The sequence below is a fragment of the Rosa rugosa genome, chromosome 1, assembly GCF_958449725.1.
Source record: "Rosa rugosa chromosome 1, drRosRugo1.1, whole genome shotgun sequence".
NCBI classification, from domain to species: Eukaryota; Viridiplantae; Streptophyta; class Magnoliopsida; order Rosales; family Rosaceae; genus Rosa; species Rosa rugosa.
Genome location: NC_084820.1, coordinates 37,005,971 through 37,024,074, shown reverse-complemented (window position 1 = coordinate 37,024,074; position 18,104 = coordinate 37,005,971). Strand labels below are relative to the sequence as shown.

Sequence of the window (18,104 nt, the reverse complement as noted above, 5' to 3'; positions counted from 1 at the left end):
AGATGCGATTTGATGATTGTGTTTTGCTCCGGAATTTGATTAATGAAAGAAAAAAGTGAAATTTTGATTGTTTTGGAAGAGAAGTGAAAGAAAAGTTTGAAAATTTGATTGGTTTATATGGTAGAAGAGTGTATGGAGTAGCTGATTTGAGCTGGGCTAAGCTCAGTTTTACAGTTTCAGAAGATTGAAGAATGCCAATTCAGTGTTTTGCTTTAATAAGTGTGTACTATGGTGATACCTGAATTGGTAGAATTTTGATTCAATTTCTGTGAGTGATGTGCTTTTTTTGTTTAGTGGAGCTCATGTTACTTTGTTGTTTTGGCCTTTGGGATTGTAGGTTTCGGTGGCGACAGCAATATCGACGCAGATATCCAGATGAACTTTTAGACAAGTCTAATGCTAGGTGAGGTTTAGAGGCTGATTACTTTATTGGATTTGTTACTTGATCACAACTGCATTGCATATGAATGATGGCCCTCCTTCTATTTCTAATTTATCAAGCACATTTGTGGCTTTTGCCTTCTGTTCTAATTGCTGAATCGTAAAGGTGCATTTCCCAGTAAAAAATATTCTCGGGCGTATTTGCCATTTTAACTAAATTTCATACTGTCGTGCATGATGATCAGGAAATTTTTGATTCCCGATATGTTCATATTGTGTCCAGTATTAGATTAGTCTATTTTCTGGTTTCAGTGGCTGCCACACCTTAAAGGTAGTTGATGTTTATTTGTAAAATCTAATTGATAAAGCTCATATGCAATTGTTCCACTTATTGCAGTATAATTGGTAATCGCACTATATACGTACTGAGTTAATAGTATATGTTTTGATTCGTTCTGGACTTGTATCTTATTAATCTTAGTTTTGTGAGTCTTCTTTTTACGGAACACAAGTACTTTTAGGTCCCTTCTTTTGCGAAAGCTAATGTGCCAATTAAATGGTTAGTTGTTTAATCTTTTTGTAAGTTTAAAGGCATTCAAAATCTTGTATGATGACGGCAATAATGACATTTTCTTTTGGAAACCCAATTTATGTCTCTTGTTTTTGTTTGACGAGGTAGTCCTAATATCACACACATTTACACAACTACAAATTTACGATTATTATGTTATAATCGACAATTACATTATACTAGAAAACGCGCCCGCACTTTACTGCAGAAAATAAAGACACGTCAAACGGAGCTCCGACAATCAAGAAATGAAATAGTAAGAGAATTTAGGGACTTTAAACCAAGAGCCAAAATAAAATTCACAAAACAACAAGGGCCTCAAAACAATTTTACAATTTCAAAAACTCATTTACTTCTCAGCGTAGCAGTGTGAGAGTGATTTAGGGTTTAACGAGGGCTTTTTGCCAGAAAGAAAATTTCAGTCGATCCTCGCCGGAGTTAGATTCAGAATGCGGAGGTCGATTGCGAGTCTGGGTGGGTCCCTCGTCAAAAGCCGAGGGTTTAGCACGAGCTCGTCGCCAGAGAAAATCGTCGCGTCCGTACTCTTCGAGAGGCTCCCGGTTGTTATTCCCAAAATCGACCCCATCGTCTATGCATTTCAGGAGTTCTCGTAAGTTCTTATCTTTAATCTCAGAAATTGAATTCAGATGCGATTTGATGATTGTGTTTTGCTCCGGAATTTGATTAATGAAAGAAAAAAGTGAAATTTTGATTGTTTTGGAAGAGAAGTGAAAGAAAAGTTTGAAAATTTGATTGGTTTATATGGTAGAAGAGTGTATGGAGTAGCTGATTTGAGCTGGGCTAAGCTCAGTTTTACAGTTTCAGAAGATTGAAGAATGGCAATTCAGTGTTTTGCTTTAATAAGTGTGTACTATGGTGATACCTGAATTGGTAGAATTTTGATTCAATTTCTGTGAGTGATGTGCTTTTTTTGTTTAGTGGAGCTCATGTTACTTTGTTGTTTTGGCCTTTGGGATTGTAGGTTTCGGTGGCGACAGCAATATCGACGCAGATATCCAGATGAACTTTTAGACAAGTCTAATGCTAGGTGAGGTTTAGAGGCTGATTACTTTATTGGATTTGTTACTTGATCACAACTGCATTGCATATGAATGATGGCCCTCCTTCTATTTCTAATTTATCAAGCACATTTGTGGCTTTTGCCTTCTGTTCTAATTGCTGAATCGTAAAGGTGCATTTCCCAGTAAAAAATATTCTCGGGCGTATTTGCCATTTTAACTAAATTTCATACTGTCGTGCATGATGATCAGGAAATTTTTGATTCCCGATATGTTCATATTGTGTCCAGTATTAGATTAGTCTATTTTCTGGTTTCAGTGGCTGCCACACCTTAAAGGTAGTTGATGTTTATTTGTAAAATCTAATTGATAAAGCTCATATGCAATTGTTCCACTTATTGCAGTATAATTGGTAATCGCACTATATACGTACTGAGTTAATAGTATATGTTTTGATTCGTTCTGGACTTGTATCTTATTAATCTTAGTTTTGTGAGTCTTCTTTTTACGGAACACAAGTACTTTTAGGTCCCTTCTTTTGCGAAAGCTAATGTGCCAATTAAATGGTTAGTTGTTTAATCTTTTTGTAAGTTTAAAGGCATTCAAAATCTTGTATGATGACGGCAATAATGACATTTTCTTTTGGAAACCCAATTTATGTCTCTTGTTTTTGTTTGACGAGGTAGTCCTAATATCACACACATTTACACAACTACAAATTTACGATTATTATGTTATAATCGACAATTACATTATACTAGAAAACGCGCCCGCACTTTACTGCAGAAAATAAAGACACGTCAAACGGAGCTCCGACAATCAAGAAATGAAATAGTAAGAGAATTTAGGGACTTTAAACCAAGAGCCAAAATAAAATTCACAAAACAACAAGGGCCTCAAAACAATTTTACAATTTCAAAAACTCATTTACTTCTCAGCGTAGCAGTGTGAGAGTGATTTAGGGTTTAACGAGGGCTTTTTGCCAGAAAGAAAATTTCAGTCGATCCTCGCCGGAGTTAGATTCAGAATGCGGAGGTCGATTGCGAGTCTGGGTGGGTCCCTCGTCAAAAGCCGAGGGTTTAGCACGAGCTAGTCGCCAGAGAAAATCGTCGCGTCCGTACTCTTCGAGAGGCTCCCGGTTGTTATTCCCAAAATCGACCCCATCGTCTATGCATTTCAGGAGTTCTCGTAAGTTCTTATCTTTAATCTCAGAAATTGAATTCAGATGCGATTTGATGATTGTGTTTTGCTCCGGAATTTGATTAATGAAAGAAAAAAGTGAAATTTTGATTGTTTTGGAAGAGAAGTGAAAGAAAAGTTTGAAAATTTGATTGGTTTATATGGTAGAAGAGTGTATGGAGTAGCTGATTTGAGCTGGGCTAAGCTCAGTTTTACAGTTTCAGAAGATTGAAGAATGCCAATTCAGTGTTTTGCTTTAATAAGTGTGTACTATGGTGATACCTGAATTGGTAGAATTTTGATTCAATTTCTGTGAGTGATGTGCTTTTTTTGTTTAGTGGAGCTCATGTTACTTTGTTGTTTTGGCCTTTGGGATTGTAGGTTTCGGTGGCGACAGCAATATCGACGCAGATATCCAGATGAACTTTTAGACAAGTCTAATGCTAGGTGAGGTTTAGAGGCTGATTACTTTATTGGATTTGTTACTTGATCACAACTGCATTGCATATGAATGATGGCCCTCCTTCTATTTCTAATTTATCAAGCACATTTGTGGCTTTTGCCTTCTGTTCTAATTGCTGAATCGTAAAGGTGCATTTCCCAGTAAAAAATATTCTCGGGCGTATTTGCCATTTTAACTAAATTTCATACTGTCGTGCATGATGATCAGGAAATTTTTGATTCCCGATATGTTCATATTGTGTCCAGTATTAGATTAGTCTATTTTCTGGTTTCAGTGGCTGCCACACCTTAAAGGTAGTTGATGTTTATTTGTAAAATCTAATTGATAAAGCTCATATGCAATTGTTCCACTTATTGCAGTATAATTGGTAATCGCACTATATACGTACTGAGTTAATAGTATATGTTTTGATTCGTTCTGGACTTGTATCTTATTAATCTTAGTTTTGTGAGTCTTCTTTTTACGGAACACAAGTACTTTTAGGTCCCTTCTTTTGCGAAAGCTAATGTGCCAATTAAATGGTTAGTTGTTTAATCTTTTTGTAAGTTTAAAGGCATTCAAAATCTTGTATGATGACGGCAATAATGACATTTTCTTTTGGAAACCCAATTTATGTCTCTTGTTTTTGTTTGACGAGGTAGTCCTAATATCACACACATTTACACAACTACAAATTTACGATTATTATGTTATAATCGACAATTACATTATACTAGAAAACGCGCCCGCACTTTACTGCAGAAAATAAAGACACGTCAAACGGAGCTCCGACAATCAAGAAATGAAATAGTAAGAGAATTTAGGGACTTTAAACCAAGAGCCAAAATAAAATTCACAAAACAACAAGGGCCTCAAAACAATTTTACAATTTCAAAAACTCATTTACTTCTCAGCGTAGCAGTGTGAGAGTGATTTAGGGTTTAACGAGGGCTTTTTGCCAGAAAGAAAATTTCAGTCGATCCTCGCCGGAGTTAGATTCAGAATGCGGAGGTCGATTGCGAGTCTGGGTGGGTCCCTCGTCAAAAGCCGAGGGTTTAGCACGAGCTAGTCGCCAGAGAAAATCGTCGCGTCCGTACTCTTCGAGAGGCTCCCGGTTGTTATTCCCAAAATCGACCCCATCGTCTATGCATTTCAGGAGTTCTCGTAAGTTCTTATCTTTAATCTCAGAAATTGAATTCAGATGCGATTTGATGATTGTGTTTTGCTCCGGAATTTGATTAGTGAAAGAAAAAAGTGAAATTTTGATTGTTTTGGAAGAGAAGTGAAAGAAAAGTTTGAAAATTTGATTGGTTTATATGGTAGAAGAGTGTATGGAGTAGCTGATTTGAGCTGGGCTAAGCTCAGTTTTACAGTTTCAGAAGATTGAAGAATGCCAATTCAGTGTTTTGCTTTAATAAGTGTGTACTATGGTGATACCTGAATTGGTAGAATTTTGATTCAATTTCTGTGAGTGATGTGCTTTTTTTGTTTAGTGGAGCTCATGTTACTTTGTTGTTTTGGCCTTTGGGATTGTAGGTTTCGGTGGCGACAGCAATATCGACGCAGATATCCAGATGAACTTTTAGACAAGTCTAATGCTAGGTGAGGTTTAGAGGCTGATTACTTTATTGGATTTGTTACTTGATCACAACTGCATTGCATATGAATGATGGCCCTCCTTCTATTTCTAATTTATCAAGCACATTTGTGGCTTTTGCCTTCTGTTCTAATTGCTGAATCGTAAAGGTGCATTTCCCAGTAAAAAATATTCTCGGGCGTATTTGCCATTTTAACTAAATTTCATACTGTCGTGCATGATGATCAGGAAATTTTTGATTCCCGATATGTTCATATTGTGTCCAGTATTAGATTAGTCTATTTTCTGGTTTCAGTGGCTGCCACACCTTAAAGGTAGTTGAAGTTGATGTTTATTTGTAAAATCTAATTGATAAAGCTCATATGCAATTGTTCCACTTATTGCATTAACCTTACATGATTCAAGCACAAAAATGGTGCAAATAAAATGTACAACTCTAGTCTGACACTTTGTTTTGGTGAACAGGGGAAAAGGAGACTACCAAATTGATTATGTACCAGCTCCACGGATCACTGAAGCTGACAAACAAAATGATAGAAAGTATGGAGTATAATTTTGGTCTATCTATAAGAATCTATTTTTCCATCTCAACTTTTCACTTTATTTGAAGTAAAAGAGCTCCTAAATATTGCCTATGAATTTCTTAAAAAACCTATTCTACAGTCGTCTTGGATTTAAGGTGGATAAATGTTTTGCACTGGTAATGGTTGGATATTGAGTGATTACTATTGATAATTTGTTTTAGTGGTTACTTCTTAGTTGGCTGTTCTTTATGGGTTAAATGTAATGTGAGTTAAGTTTTATTGCAATTGTAGTGTTTCAGAGGTCTGTATGTAATATCATATTAGTAGATCATGTGTGTCTGTGCCTTGGAGTTATGATATGGTTAAAAAACTATTGTAGTGGGTGAAACTTAATTGCTGAGAGAAAAATTAGAAGAATTGATAACTCATTAGATCTTTTATACATAAAACTTATGTGAATGATTTTGATGTCAGAACACAAAAACAAAAAGTTCCTAGTATTGAAGTTAGTTGTCTTGTTCTTTAGGTCATTGCAGAGAGCACTTGACAGAAGACTTTATCTTCTTATCTATGGTAACACACATGGATCTCCTAATGGAAAGCCAGTCTGGCATTTTCCAGAAAAAGTGTACGAGTCTGAGGAGACATTGCGGAAGGTGATGGCTGTTACATGATATATATTATTTTTCCTGTTCTTCCATATAAATCACATTTGTGTTTGCTAAATAAATACCATTTTTCTTCAGTGTGCAGAATCTGCATTACTGTCTGTCCTAGGTGATCTGTCCCACACATATTTTGTTGGAAATGCTCCTATGGGACATATTGCAATGGAGTCATCAGTGAATGTGACCGACTCTCCATCTTTCAGGGTTGGCTTTTGGCAACATTTTCTGTTTTACACTGGCTTGTGCTGATAGTGATAATAATTTTATATGTGTACTGACAATTACATCTTTTTCTTCCCTTTCTTTCAGCAATTCTTTTTCAAGTCTCAAGTGATTGCAACAAACAAGTTAAAAATTGGGAAGTGTGAGGATTTTGTTTGGGTGACCAAGGATGAATTGATGGAATATTTTCCTGAGAAAGCTGAGTTCCTCAGCAAGATGATCATTAGCTGATCTGCCATATGTAATCTCTTTTTGCATAAAATCTTTGCAATTCAGACTAGGAATTTATATCGACTGTTGATTAAAGAGTGAAACCTGACATAGTGAATCTTAGGCTGTAGAATGCTGCAATTAAAGTTTGTTGTGGGGCTTGCTGTTTACTGGCTGAAGTCTGGCTCAGTACTGGAATTTTTGGATAGTTGTTGCATCAATGCTGCCCCTTCTGGATTTTTCATGTATTTTCCCTCCCTTTTTTTCCCCTGGTAATAAATCTACTTACTGCAATGGTACTGTTGATCTTTGATTGTACATTATGTTCGCAAAGTCCCTCTCCTGAAGCTCCATTTTTTGAATGTGCTTGGTTTGTTTATTTTTTTTTTTTTTTTACATCTTCAGGAATAAGAATACCAGTGTCATTTGTCATGTTAAGGTAGAAATCAATCAGGAACCAGGCGCTCATTCCCTAAACCCAGGCTACTAGAAATAGGAGATGATAGTTTTGCTTATTCTCTTTAACATCCCACTTGCTATTGTAGACAAGTATGCATACAAGTATAGAACCCACGCAAACATATAAACAATAACAAAGATCTTCTGTGCCAAGGTCTCCGGCTCTGGCATAAAATCATTTCTTTTTCTGCAGTGTCCGACTTTTAGTTTTGATTTTCTTCAGAGTCTGACTTTTAGTTTTTATATGATGTTTCTTTATGTGATCTTCAGAGTCTGACTTTTAGTTTTGTCTAGGTCTATGTACCCTGCATACACAATTGGTTCTGCTATGTAATCTTCTTCTAGGTGGTTACGATAGCTCTCATCAAAGGTAGACGCCTCCACCGCACGTACTCCCCACTTACCGCACATCCAACAGTGAGCCGCTGTAGGCTGCAATAACTCATAACCACACAAGTCACATATTACTAGATAGTCAGGGCCAACAGTTGCACCAGGTGGAACACACTCCAAGTACGGGCAACTAATAATGTGTTGGTGATCATCACCACAAATCTGCCATCCTTCTTTTTTGATGACTCTGGCGGCAGCCTTTAGATCTTCTTCAGAGTACTTCTCCTTCTCCTTGCCCACTGCTGGTCTCACTGTGATTCCAGAAGCATCCATATCTAGGGTTATTTTGGTGCTGGGGTGAATGAGATCAAGTGGTCACGGATGTACAAACTTCTTCTAGTCTATCTTGAAGGTAGGTATTTATAGACAAAACATAATCCTATCCTATTAGGAATAGAAATCTTAATCAAACTAGTATAACACGTCTTAAACTAGGAAACATGTATATTGCAATTTACCTCCCTCAAGCTGAGAATGCATGAAATAGTTTTTCCTCCGTAGTACATTCTACACCCATTTTCTAGTTTTATATCCATTGTTTTTATTTTTTTAACGGAATTGTTTTTATTCCTAGAAATGGGATCCGCATATCTTAACAGCTTAACTCATGCTTTATCGTTAGGGCAGATAAATGCACATGCATTATAGTACATTATGCAGCACATGCATCAATCGTAGAGACATGAATATTATGTTATTATCTTGCAGCAGTTGACAACAACTTTGATTTATGATCTCTTCCTAAATTATACTGGGGTGAATGAGATCGAGTAGTCACGACGTACAATGTTCTTCTCTCCTTTTATAGAAAAATAATAATAATAATAAAATAAATAAATTGAAAATCCCATAATTTTATTATGTCACGAACTTCAGAATCACTATGAGGCTTTGCCATTCGCCCATTTGCAACCATTAAAAGATTATAATGCTTGACATTGTAAATGATGGAAAGAAGTTGTCCGTATATAAAGTGAACGAGTGCAAGTAATTTACATACAATAGGTGGAGCATCTACCTACCAACACAAAATCAAATGAGAAATCAGCAAGCTAGTTGTGTCAAAATCAGGCTGAGTTTGCACAAGTACTGATTCAAATCCACACGAGACCATTTCTTCTATGGCTCCTTCATAAAAACAATGATAGAGCTAAGTGGGAGCAACAGTGCATGATTAATCTTATTCATCTGCAATGCTCCAAAACAACCCGAATAGAGAGAGGATGGCCAGGATGAACAGATAGGCAATCTTGAAGATGCGTTGTTTTTTCTCCCAGCTCAGTAGGTTGTAGATCTCAGTCACATCTGCCAAGTGCCGCCCCTTCATGTACGAATTGACGTTATAATATAGATGTGGGAGAGCCAATGGAAGCATAAATCAATGTCTCGTTATAAAAAGAATGACGCAGAAAACTCCTTGAACGATAAACTCTGGCAAAACAGTACGGTTTATCCGAGATGATGAATCATATGAGTTGATGTAATCGTCCTCGAGGTCCATTAGGCACAAAAGCTGATAACCCACAAGGCATAAGAGAGTTAAGATGAAGGAGATACTCAAAAAAGCCATGTCCATAGCATCTCCATCACAGAACACCTCTTTCTCTCGGTATTGGTCTGTCTGTGATTTGGTCTTCTCGGTAGAAATCGGCTTCTGGTTTTCGTTGGTGCAATCGGAAATCAAAATCTTGTTTCTTCTTCTCTTCTATCTTGAAGGTAGGTATTTATAGACGATATTATGACTAAACATAATCTATGTGGAATAGAAGTCCTAATCAAAACCACTTGGCGCATGTAGTAAAGTTGGTCGAGCTACCTAGTATGGAACTCCTCATATTTGGAGTTTGAGTCTCAACTCCCACCAGTTTGTGACCAGCAACGTTTGAGGGGCCTTCAAGTTCGTGTGCCTACAGTGGGAGATTAGTCTGACTTTACTGAGATACTCTCGTGAACCTCAGTCCGAATCTTGACTGGGTGGGTGTGTTATCAACTTGCTAACGTAACAACTATAAGTCAAAAAAAGAAGTTCTAATCAAAATAAAAATAGAAAACCTAATCAAACTAGGAAAAAAAACCTGCAACATATGTTGAAGAAACATGGATGAAATCGTTTTGCCCTCCTTGTACATTCTCCACCCATTTTCTAGTTTTTATATCTATGATAATTACAACTAGCATTTCGTGAAGCAATCTCACAACCTTCCACTTAAAAATGAGAGACTTATGTTACTAGATCAAATGGTAATAAGCTGCAATATGGATTAGTTAGGCTAATTGGATTAAACATGGGGTATTTTACCATGCTTCGACTCAAGTTGGGAATTAACCTCCATATAAGGTTGACGTACATACACATTGCTCCCATCTTGTTATTGGATAAAGCAAAGTTTGTCCATTGATTCTAAGTCAAGTCGAGTGGTGCTGGTATTAGTCATGAGGAACAAAACAACATTTTTGATAGAATTCACAAAGCTGAATGATGAGGGCACCCAATGGCTTTGTCCTGGACTACCCGTTGGTGAGATTTCAGAATGAGAAATGTTAGTAACCTTCCCCATTTATTAACCGCTATGTGTCCTCTTTTGTCACTCAAAACCATAATATTAATTTTGTCAAAGCTGAATTTCATTTCTTCCAAATATACCTCTAATTATTGCTTATTAACAGCTTTATTATTTTTCTTCTTTTTACTTAAACTCTCTCTCTCCCTCCCTCACTCCAGCGAGCGATTCTCCTCCTTGGCTCCTTTATTATGTTGGTTCAATACAAATCCCCAATAGTGATCATATCAATTAACAAATCATTATTGATTTTTTTTTTTTGGACAGAGTAATAGAGATTTCATTTAATCCCAAAGCCAGAACGGCACATCAGTATTAATTAAGCCAATAAGGCTTATGGTTAAATTTTTAAAAATCCACAATTTACCCTTCTTGGTCTAAAAATCTATAATTTAACAAAGGAAGGATAAAATAGTAAATATAATAGCAAACTGAATTGAAGAAATTACAAAAAAAAAAGATCTTAAACGTTTTGTTAACTGCAATGGCAGTTTCTTTTTTTTATCTTTTTTTTTGGGAGTTGGCAGTTTAAATAAAAAAAATTACTTATTAAACAAAAAGTTATTTTTTTTTTTGAAGAAAAAAAAAATTATTCATAATTTAAAAAAAAATATTTTTTAGATAAATTACTAAAACAAACTCTTTTTTTAGAAATACTAATAAAAACTCAAACAAAATGTTATAGACACAAATAAAGTATGAAAAAATAAAAAAGGCCAATTGACACACGCGTGAGCGTGTGTTAAGAGGCTAGTACAAATAAACCCTATATGCTTGTACCCTACTAAATCGGTGGTTAAGCAGGTAAGGGAATACGGGTACCATTCACTAGTACAATGATGTTTATTTGAATTTTACGAGCCTACACAACTACAAATCTCATAGTACACTAAGAAAACTATTTCGAATCTCCTTTCGTCAATGCACTCAATTGTGGTACTTTAGGAGATTCATTAACTTGGTGTAAGAAGAAACCATAGCAATATAGACTAAAACCCACTAATAAAACAGGCCTAGCCTGGGCCAAAACGCACTATTTTCCCCAAACAAACTAGGGAGTTATTGGAATTTAAAAAAAAAACTTAAAGAAACCTAAAGCCCAAAAGAAAACCCTAACCCATTCCAATCATCCCTTCCCTGTGCCTTTAGAAGTTAAGCTCCATTAACTATTCACCCATAGCCACTACGGCGGCTGAATTGTAAGATGGACACCCCCTGCTCCATTAACCATTAGTATTGAGACTTCTACTCTTTTTTTTTCTTTCGGTGGTGGAAATCAAATCACCGAGTCTCAGGTAACTGCAGATTCTCTCTCAATTTCCTTGATTAAATTTTGGTAATTTTTTCGTTGATAATGAACAAATCTGGGTTCTTTCTCTCTCTCTCAAAGTTTTTGGGTTTTATTGTTGGTCAAGAAATCAAGATCTGAGTTCTGTCTACTCAAATTTTGGGTTAAATTTTTTTTTTCTAAAATGAAATGAGCAGATCCCAAATTTATTTTGGTTCTTCTGCAGTTTTCCCTCTTCATAGAAATGTTTGTCCTCTTGGGTATGACTTTTTGCTCCTCTTCTGTTTTCAATTCGTTTTTGTTTTGTTTTTTTTTTTTTTCAATTCGCAGTTGCATAATCAAATCCTTCGTGTTTAATTTATGTGATTGGTGGTTAGAAGGATATGGCTGGTGTTTCCTACTGGGTTTTCAGAAGCATATATATATGTAATGAATTATTACACTAGTTGTGAAATGCCTGCTGTTCTTTACTGAGTTTTCAGGATATTATATATGGCTCAACACAACATTCTTGAGGGCAATCATGTTCACAATGCCCCACAATCATTAGTTTCCTTAACGGGCTTGCTTGCCGCAAGGTCAAGGATTGGCGAACATCAACAGGCAGCGGCAGACCACGAACAAACTCGAGTACAACTAGAGGAACAAAGGCATATACTCCTAGCTAATAGAGCAGCTATCAATAACCAACTCTTACCTCTGCGAACGCAACGTGATTTTCACGCAGGTCGCGTTGACCACTACAACCACCGAGTTCAGCAATCTGATCAACAAATAGCCGAGTTGAATGGTAGAGTACAAGACCTTGCGGCCCTTCGTGATGGAGCCTTGGAACGAGTGGAGGTGTATGGGCATGGTTTAGCAACTCTTCCAGTAATTACAGTGGCAACACTAAAGCAAATGGTGGTTATTGTGAATGAAATCCGACCATTAGGCTTTGGTGGTCAGATTAGGATCCATGACACCCCCATGACCTCTGAGCTTGAAAGGCAAGAAATCCGTGATTTATGTGCCCAATTTAATATTATAGTTCAAAACTAGTTATTTATGAGATGATTGTAGTTGGAATTTTAAGTTTCAGTGGCGACTTTAGATAGTTCCAATGCTAGTTGATGTTTGATTTAAAAGTCGATTGCTTATTGTAATTTATGTCGCTACTTGATCACAATTGCATTGCATACTCTGCAATGGTGCTTCTTTCAATTCTATTTTTTACCAGGCACATTGGATGTTCCCCTCAATCTAATCCTGAATCGTAAAGGTGCATTCGCATATAAAATTTATTGTTGGGGTGTCTTTGCCAATTTAACTAAATTTCACACTAGCGTGTGTAATGATCAGGATATTTCCCGATGTGTTCATATTTTGTCTAGTAGTAGGTCAATTTATATATCTAAACCCTGATCAGTGGACCAAGTAACTTGTGTTGGCACTTGTTGATTCCCTGTTCATTATCGCCCATTGTGTTGGTATATTGTTTTCATATTCCCTGTTGATTCCTGATGCTTGTTTAGTTAATGCAGATTGATAGTTATATGATTCAATCAACAAGCAAAGAAATGTTCAAAAGATGGCGTTAGAAATAAGGTCTTTAGTCTTTGGTTGGTCTTTTGATGTTGTGCTAAAGAGCCAAGCATCACTAAGTAAATAGATGAACACTAGGTAATAGACCGCGTGATGCGTGTGTTTGTCTTTTTTTTTTTTTACTTGAATTTATACGTAAAAAAAGGTGAGATCATACATATTAAAATCTCTCTCTCTCTCTAAGTATGTATATGGGGGAGACTGGGCTGCTGCGGGTTTGGGTGCTAAGCCTTCTTTTATGTGGTGGAGCTTAGTATGGGGCAAGGAGTTATTGTGTGCTGGTATTAGATGGAGGATTGGTACGGGGGAAACAATCAGAATATGGGAGGATAAAATGGCTGCCGGGCTCCCTGAACGTTTAAAGTTATCACACTGCGTTTCATGGTGGCCAATGCAAAGGTCAATCAGCTCATGTTGGAGCCAGGTATGTGGAATGTAGATTTCTTAAAGCAACATTTCTTACCTGTGGATGTGGATAAAATTTTATCAATTCCGTTATGTGAAAGGACTGAGGGAGATGTGGCTGTGTGGCATTTTAATGATGATGGGCGGTACTCCGTTAAATCTGGATATTGGTTTGGGATGGAGTTAAGAAGGATGGAGAGGGGATCGACTAGTGGTAGTGGGCATGCTAATTCAAACTCCATTAATATTTGGAGTCTCATGTGGAATCTTTCGATTCCGAACAAGGTCAAGCTTTTCTTGTGGAGGGCTTCCCATGCTTTTCTACCTTGTGCTGAGCGTTTGTTTAAACGCAAGATTAGCCCTCATAGAGGTTGTCGGCGGTGTGGAGGAATCCATTATTCATTGTCTGTGGGATTGTCCTGTAGTTAGGAAGGTATGGAAGGTTAGTTGGTTAAAGGGGGTTGTTAAGACCTGGAGAGTGGCATGCTTTACAGACTTGTTTTCCCTTGTGGCTGATTGTGGTGAGCCACGAGAACTGGAATTGTTTACTTTAATTTGTTGGTGGATATGGAAGGATAGGAATGAGGTGTTTCATGGTAAAAAGGGATTAGAACTGTAGCAGATTGTGGATAGAAGTGTAGAGTGGCAGCATGAATTTGTTAGGGTAGCCTTGAAGAAAAATGGAGGACTGGCAGGTAGCAGCTTAGGTTTGGATGCTCAGGATGAGTCTATTGGAGAGGGGGCTAATGCACAGGGCGTAAAATTGTATTTTGATGGGGCTTCTGACATGGATGCAGGACGTGTGGGGTTGGGAGCAGTAGTGATTGATGAAGGAAGGTGCTTGAAGGGGGCAACTGCAATACCCATGATTAAGGCTTTAGCGTTATGGCATGGCCTTAAATTGTGTAAGCATTTAGGTGTAAGCAGGTTGGTAATTATTGGTGATGCTGCAAATGTGATTAATGCACTAGGGCACTAGGGACTTGATTTAAGTGACATTGGAGGAGTACTTGATGCAGTTCGACGATTGATGCTAGAGTTTGAGGTAGTTACCTGGAAGCATGTACGTAAGAGGAACAATGAAATTGCTCATGCCATTGCTCAAAGAAGTCTGAAGATGGTGCACACTATGTTTTGCCAAGAAGTTGGGCCTCCTTGGCTTCTTGAATTAATCGTTTGATGAAAGCTATTGTTTTAGTTTCTGGGGGTTCTCTTTGAGAACAGCTTTTCCCAATTGCTGTATTATCAGTTGATTTAATAAAACTTTTCTTTTCAATCAAAAAAAACAATCTCTCTCTCTCTCTCTCTCTCTCGTCTCTTCCCCACCATAAACCGCCACCCAACCCACCGCCTTTACCTCTGATCACAACCAAAAATTTGTCTATCATCCTTGTTCCATTTTTCAATTTGATGTTGAACTATTCCGATCTTTTTTCACATAGATGCCATGCAATTATCATATTTTTGGAATTCCAATTGCGATCTTTCTCAGTGCTTTCTTTCTTTTGGTTCTACATATTTGTTTGGCAAATTGTCATGGGTCTTTTAATGTGGGCAATCTTTGTGGTACTGCATTGATCCTGCCAATTGAGTATTGGTTCTTCTCTGTCCAATCTCACTGTGACTTACACTTTGTTTGTTGTCCTTTGCATTTTTGTGTTGTTTGTTTGCTTTGACTTGATTGCATGATTTTCTAGTTATGGGGGCGACGTTGAACAAAAATGGTGAACCCCAACTGATAAAAGCCAAAATTGCACTGGGGTCACAGCCCCCAATCATCCTATACTGTGTCCGTCTCTACTTGAATGGATTGGAAAAAATATACATGATGCAGTAAACTTGAAGCAATAAGATGCTTGTTCTTGGAACTGAATTTGCAAGTAGCAAGCTCGAAATAATTCACCACTTCATGCGCTTGGAGGGTTGCATTATAGGATTAGGACTTTAGAGCAGATATGTGTGTGTGAACAAGGATGAAACTTGGTAAGCTACATGGATATGCACAAGGATGAAACTTGTACTTGAGTTTGCTCAAGCCTTCAAGCTTCGTAGGATATATACAAAAAGGATAAAAACTTGGTAAGCTAGCTCTGATACCAATTACACAAAGGAACTTTTTTATTGATGTAGCTAGAAATTTCTTACAGAGGTATAGACAAAGAAGGAAAGTTTTTATAACTACAAGGAAGCTAAAGAGGTGAAGGGATCGATGATCCTCTTCTCACAACAATGAGTCCTACGTATACAATTGAAAATGAGCTCTAGTTAACTAACTATGATTACAAAATTGTCCTAACTAGGATTACAAATTATCAAGTCACCAACCATGGTTAGGTCAAAGTGACACCTAACGTTATCTACAAACTTCTACCGCCTTCGAAGCGACCAAAGACTTTTTATCTGTTGTCGTTTCTGCTAGAAGTGTCGTGTGGGTCCATACGCTTCCATAACTTTTTCTAGATTTTGATAATCCATGTCGTATAATCCTAAACTCGGGTTTGAGGTGGAATTAACTTCTTATTGGCACAGTAAATATGAGATTTCTTCAATCTCTGTTGCCATCATCAATGGGATGTCCAACTGAGTAACATCTGTGGCCATAGTCTTTTGCCTGCTTCTGTTGTTCAGGAGTAGGCTGATAGTTGCTTGCCATGTGTTTGACGAAAACTATTCGTCCATCTGTCAGCTTAAGCAAATTGCTTTGTCTGACTTCTTCTATAACGTGTTTTAGTTAAGCTCCACAGTTGATTGCGTATTGCCCATAAAGCTTGCTCGGACGACTCAGAAAGTAGAAAATTTGGGGTTAGAGCAAGCAATATGATGATTACAGAAGTTGGGCATGAAGAAGAGGAAGAGAGACCTCCCCCTTATGTAGAACCGAAGATCAACTCTAGGCCCCGCTGCATTGCTCTGTTTGTTGAGCCTTCCCCCTTTTGAGTGAGTCCCTGAATTTTGCTTCTTTGACCTTTACTTTATTGTAAAGAACTAATCTTCATGAATAGTTTGACTGCATCTTCATCTGAGATACCCATCTTTGCAAAATGGTTTCTTTTGTTGCTTTTAGTTAGGGGTTTTAGTATTTTAAGCTTTAGTGATTAAAGTTTGTGACTTTAGGTCCTACCATTGGCATTGGATTTGGAACTTTGAGATCGAGCCTGCTTTAGCTAGACTTACATGTGCTTGATGAATGGACTATGAGGGTCTGATATTGTAGCCACAATTTGGTTATTTTTTTACTCAGTTTATTTCAGTTACAATTTCTTACAAAGGTTGTTTTAACAAGTTCCCAACTTTTGTTTATTTCAAATATCACTTCCTAGATCCGATTACTCACATTTATTTACTTCTGTTTATTAGGAAACTGAGTTTCAAGTTTGCGGTGGTTCAAGACTTCAAGGTATTAAGAGATATAAAATAGGACTAAATTTAGTTTGCTCCCTCAAACTTTAGGACAAACATTAGTTTGGTCCATGACTTTTTTTTTTAATCACGATAGTCCTTACACTTCTATTTTTCATTACGCACGTCTAAAATTTAAATTTGTATCCAAACATGACGTCAGATGCTGAGCTGGACCCTACAGCATGACCCACTTTTCAGACTTGTTCCCTAATTTTAGATGAAATGTCCAAACTACCCTCCTCTCATCTCTCCTCACCTCCTAAATCCCACAACCCTCTCTCTAACCCCAAAAATCTAGATTTCTTCACAGCTCCGCTCAACCCCCACCATGAATGCAACCCAACCCTCCTCTCGTACTTCACTTCCCACACTCAATCCTCTTCACCATCAAAACTAGTCTCTGACTACACACTCTCTCTCCTCTCCCTCATCTCTGAATCTCCCCAAACCCACTCTCTCTGTACGCTCCAGAGGCATCCCCACCACCATCCAAACCGTCAAAACCAAATTTCACTTCACCTGCGCCACCCAAATCATCAAACCCAAAATTCAATTTGCCTTTACCATTAAAACTAGATTTTTCCTCTACCTCCAACAAGTAACACGCCGGCAAGTCAACTCAGCCACTGGCAAAGTCCACAAAGGTCCAGAACCCAGATTCCATAACTGAGCTAACCTGCGCACAAAAAAAAAAAAAAAAAAAAACTGAACCAAAGATTGAAACTTTAGCCAAAATGAAAGAAACCCAAAAGAGAAAGATGAAAGCTTTAGAAATGGGTTACCTTGAAAATCGATTGGGGGAGTTTTTGAGATTTTTGAGGTGGGTGTCATCGTTGGTGGGTGTCAATTGGAGTTGACTCGAATTTGAGTTTTATGAGGATGAAGAAGTCAACGAGATTGGAGGAGATGAAGACGAGGATGGATATGAGACCAAAACAAACAGAGCACCACCGCTACACATTTCACATTTGCACACTCATAGTGAAATTCAAGAAAGTGAGGAACACGATCAGATTAGAAAGATGCATGGGAGGCGGGAGACCTTCATATTCTTCATCTTTGTCTTCTTGTTCTTTACAACTATGTCTACCTACACCACCACCTCGGACTACAAAATTCCACTCACCGAACAGAGCCAAGCATAGGCCTAACTCGCCGGAACCTAGCTCCGGCAAGTCGTCTTCGTCGACAACGACTCC

The 18,104-nt window shown here is 37.5% G+C and overlaps 2 protein-coding genes across 2 annotated transcripts; both read left to right on the top strand.

Annotated features, from left to right (window-relative positions):
• The first annotated feature begins 1,401 nt into the window (after positions 1-1,401).
• LOC133727083 (uncharacterized) lies at positions 1,402-7,119 on the top strand. Its single transcript, XM_062154714.1, has 6 exons — positions 1,402-1,562; positions 1,935-2,000; positions 5,655-5,729; positions 6,240-6,369; positions 6,460-6,585; positions 6,691-7,119. The coding sequence occupies exons 1-6, from the start codon at positions 1,402-1,404 to the stop codon at positions 6,832-6,834; spliced, it is 702 nt and encodes a 233-aa protein (XP_062010698.1). The 3' UTR covers positions 6,835-7,119.
• Positions 7,120-13,479: 6,360 nt separating this feature from the next.
• On the top strand, positions 13,480-14,482 carry LOC133727073 (uncharacterized). The gene is made up of 3 exons (XM_062154703.1): positions 13,480-13,840; positions 13,929-14,099; positions 14,199-14,482. Exons 1-3 carry the CDS (start codon positions 13,480-13,482, stop codon positions 14,480-14,482), a joined length of 816 nt encoding a protein of 271 aa, XP_062010687.1.
• The last annotated feature ends 3,622 nt before the right edge of the window (positions 14,483-18,104 follow it).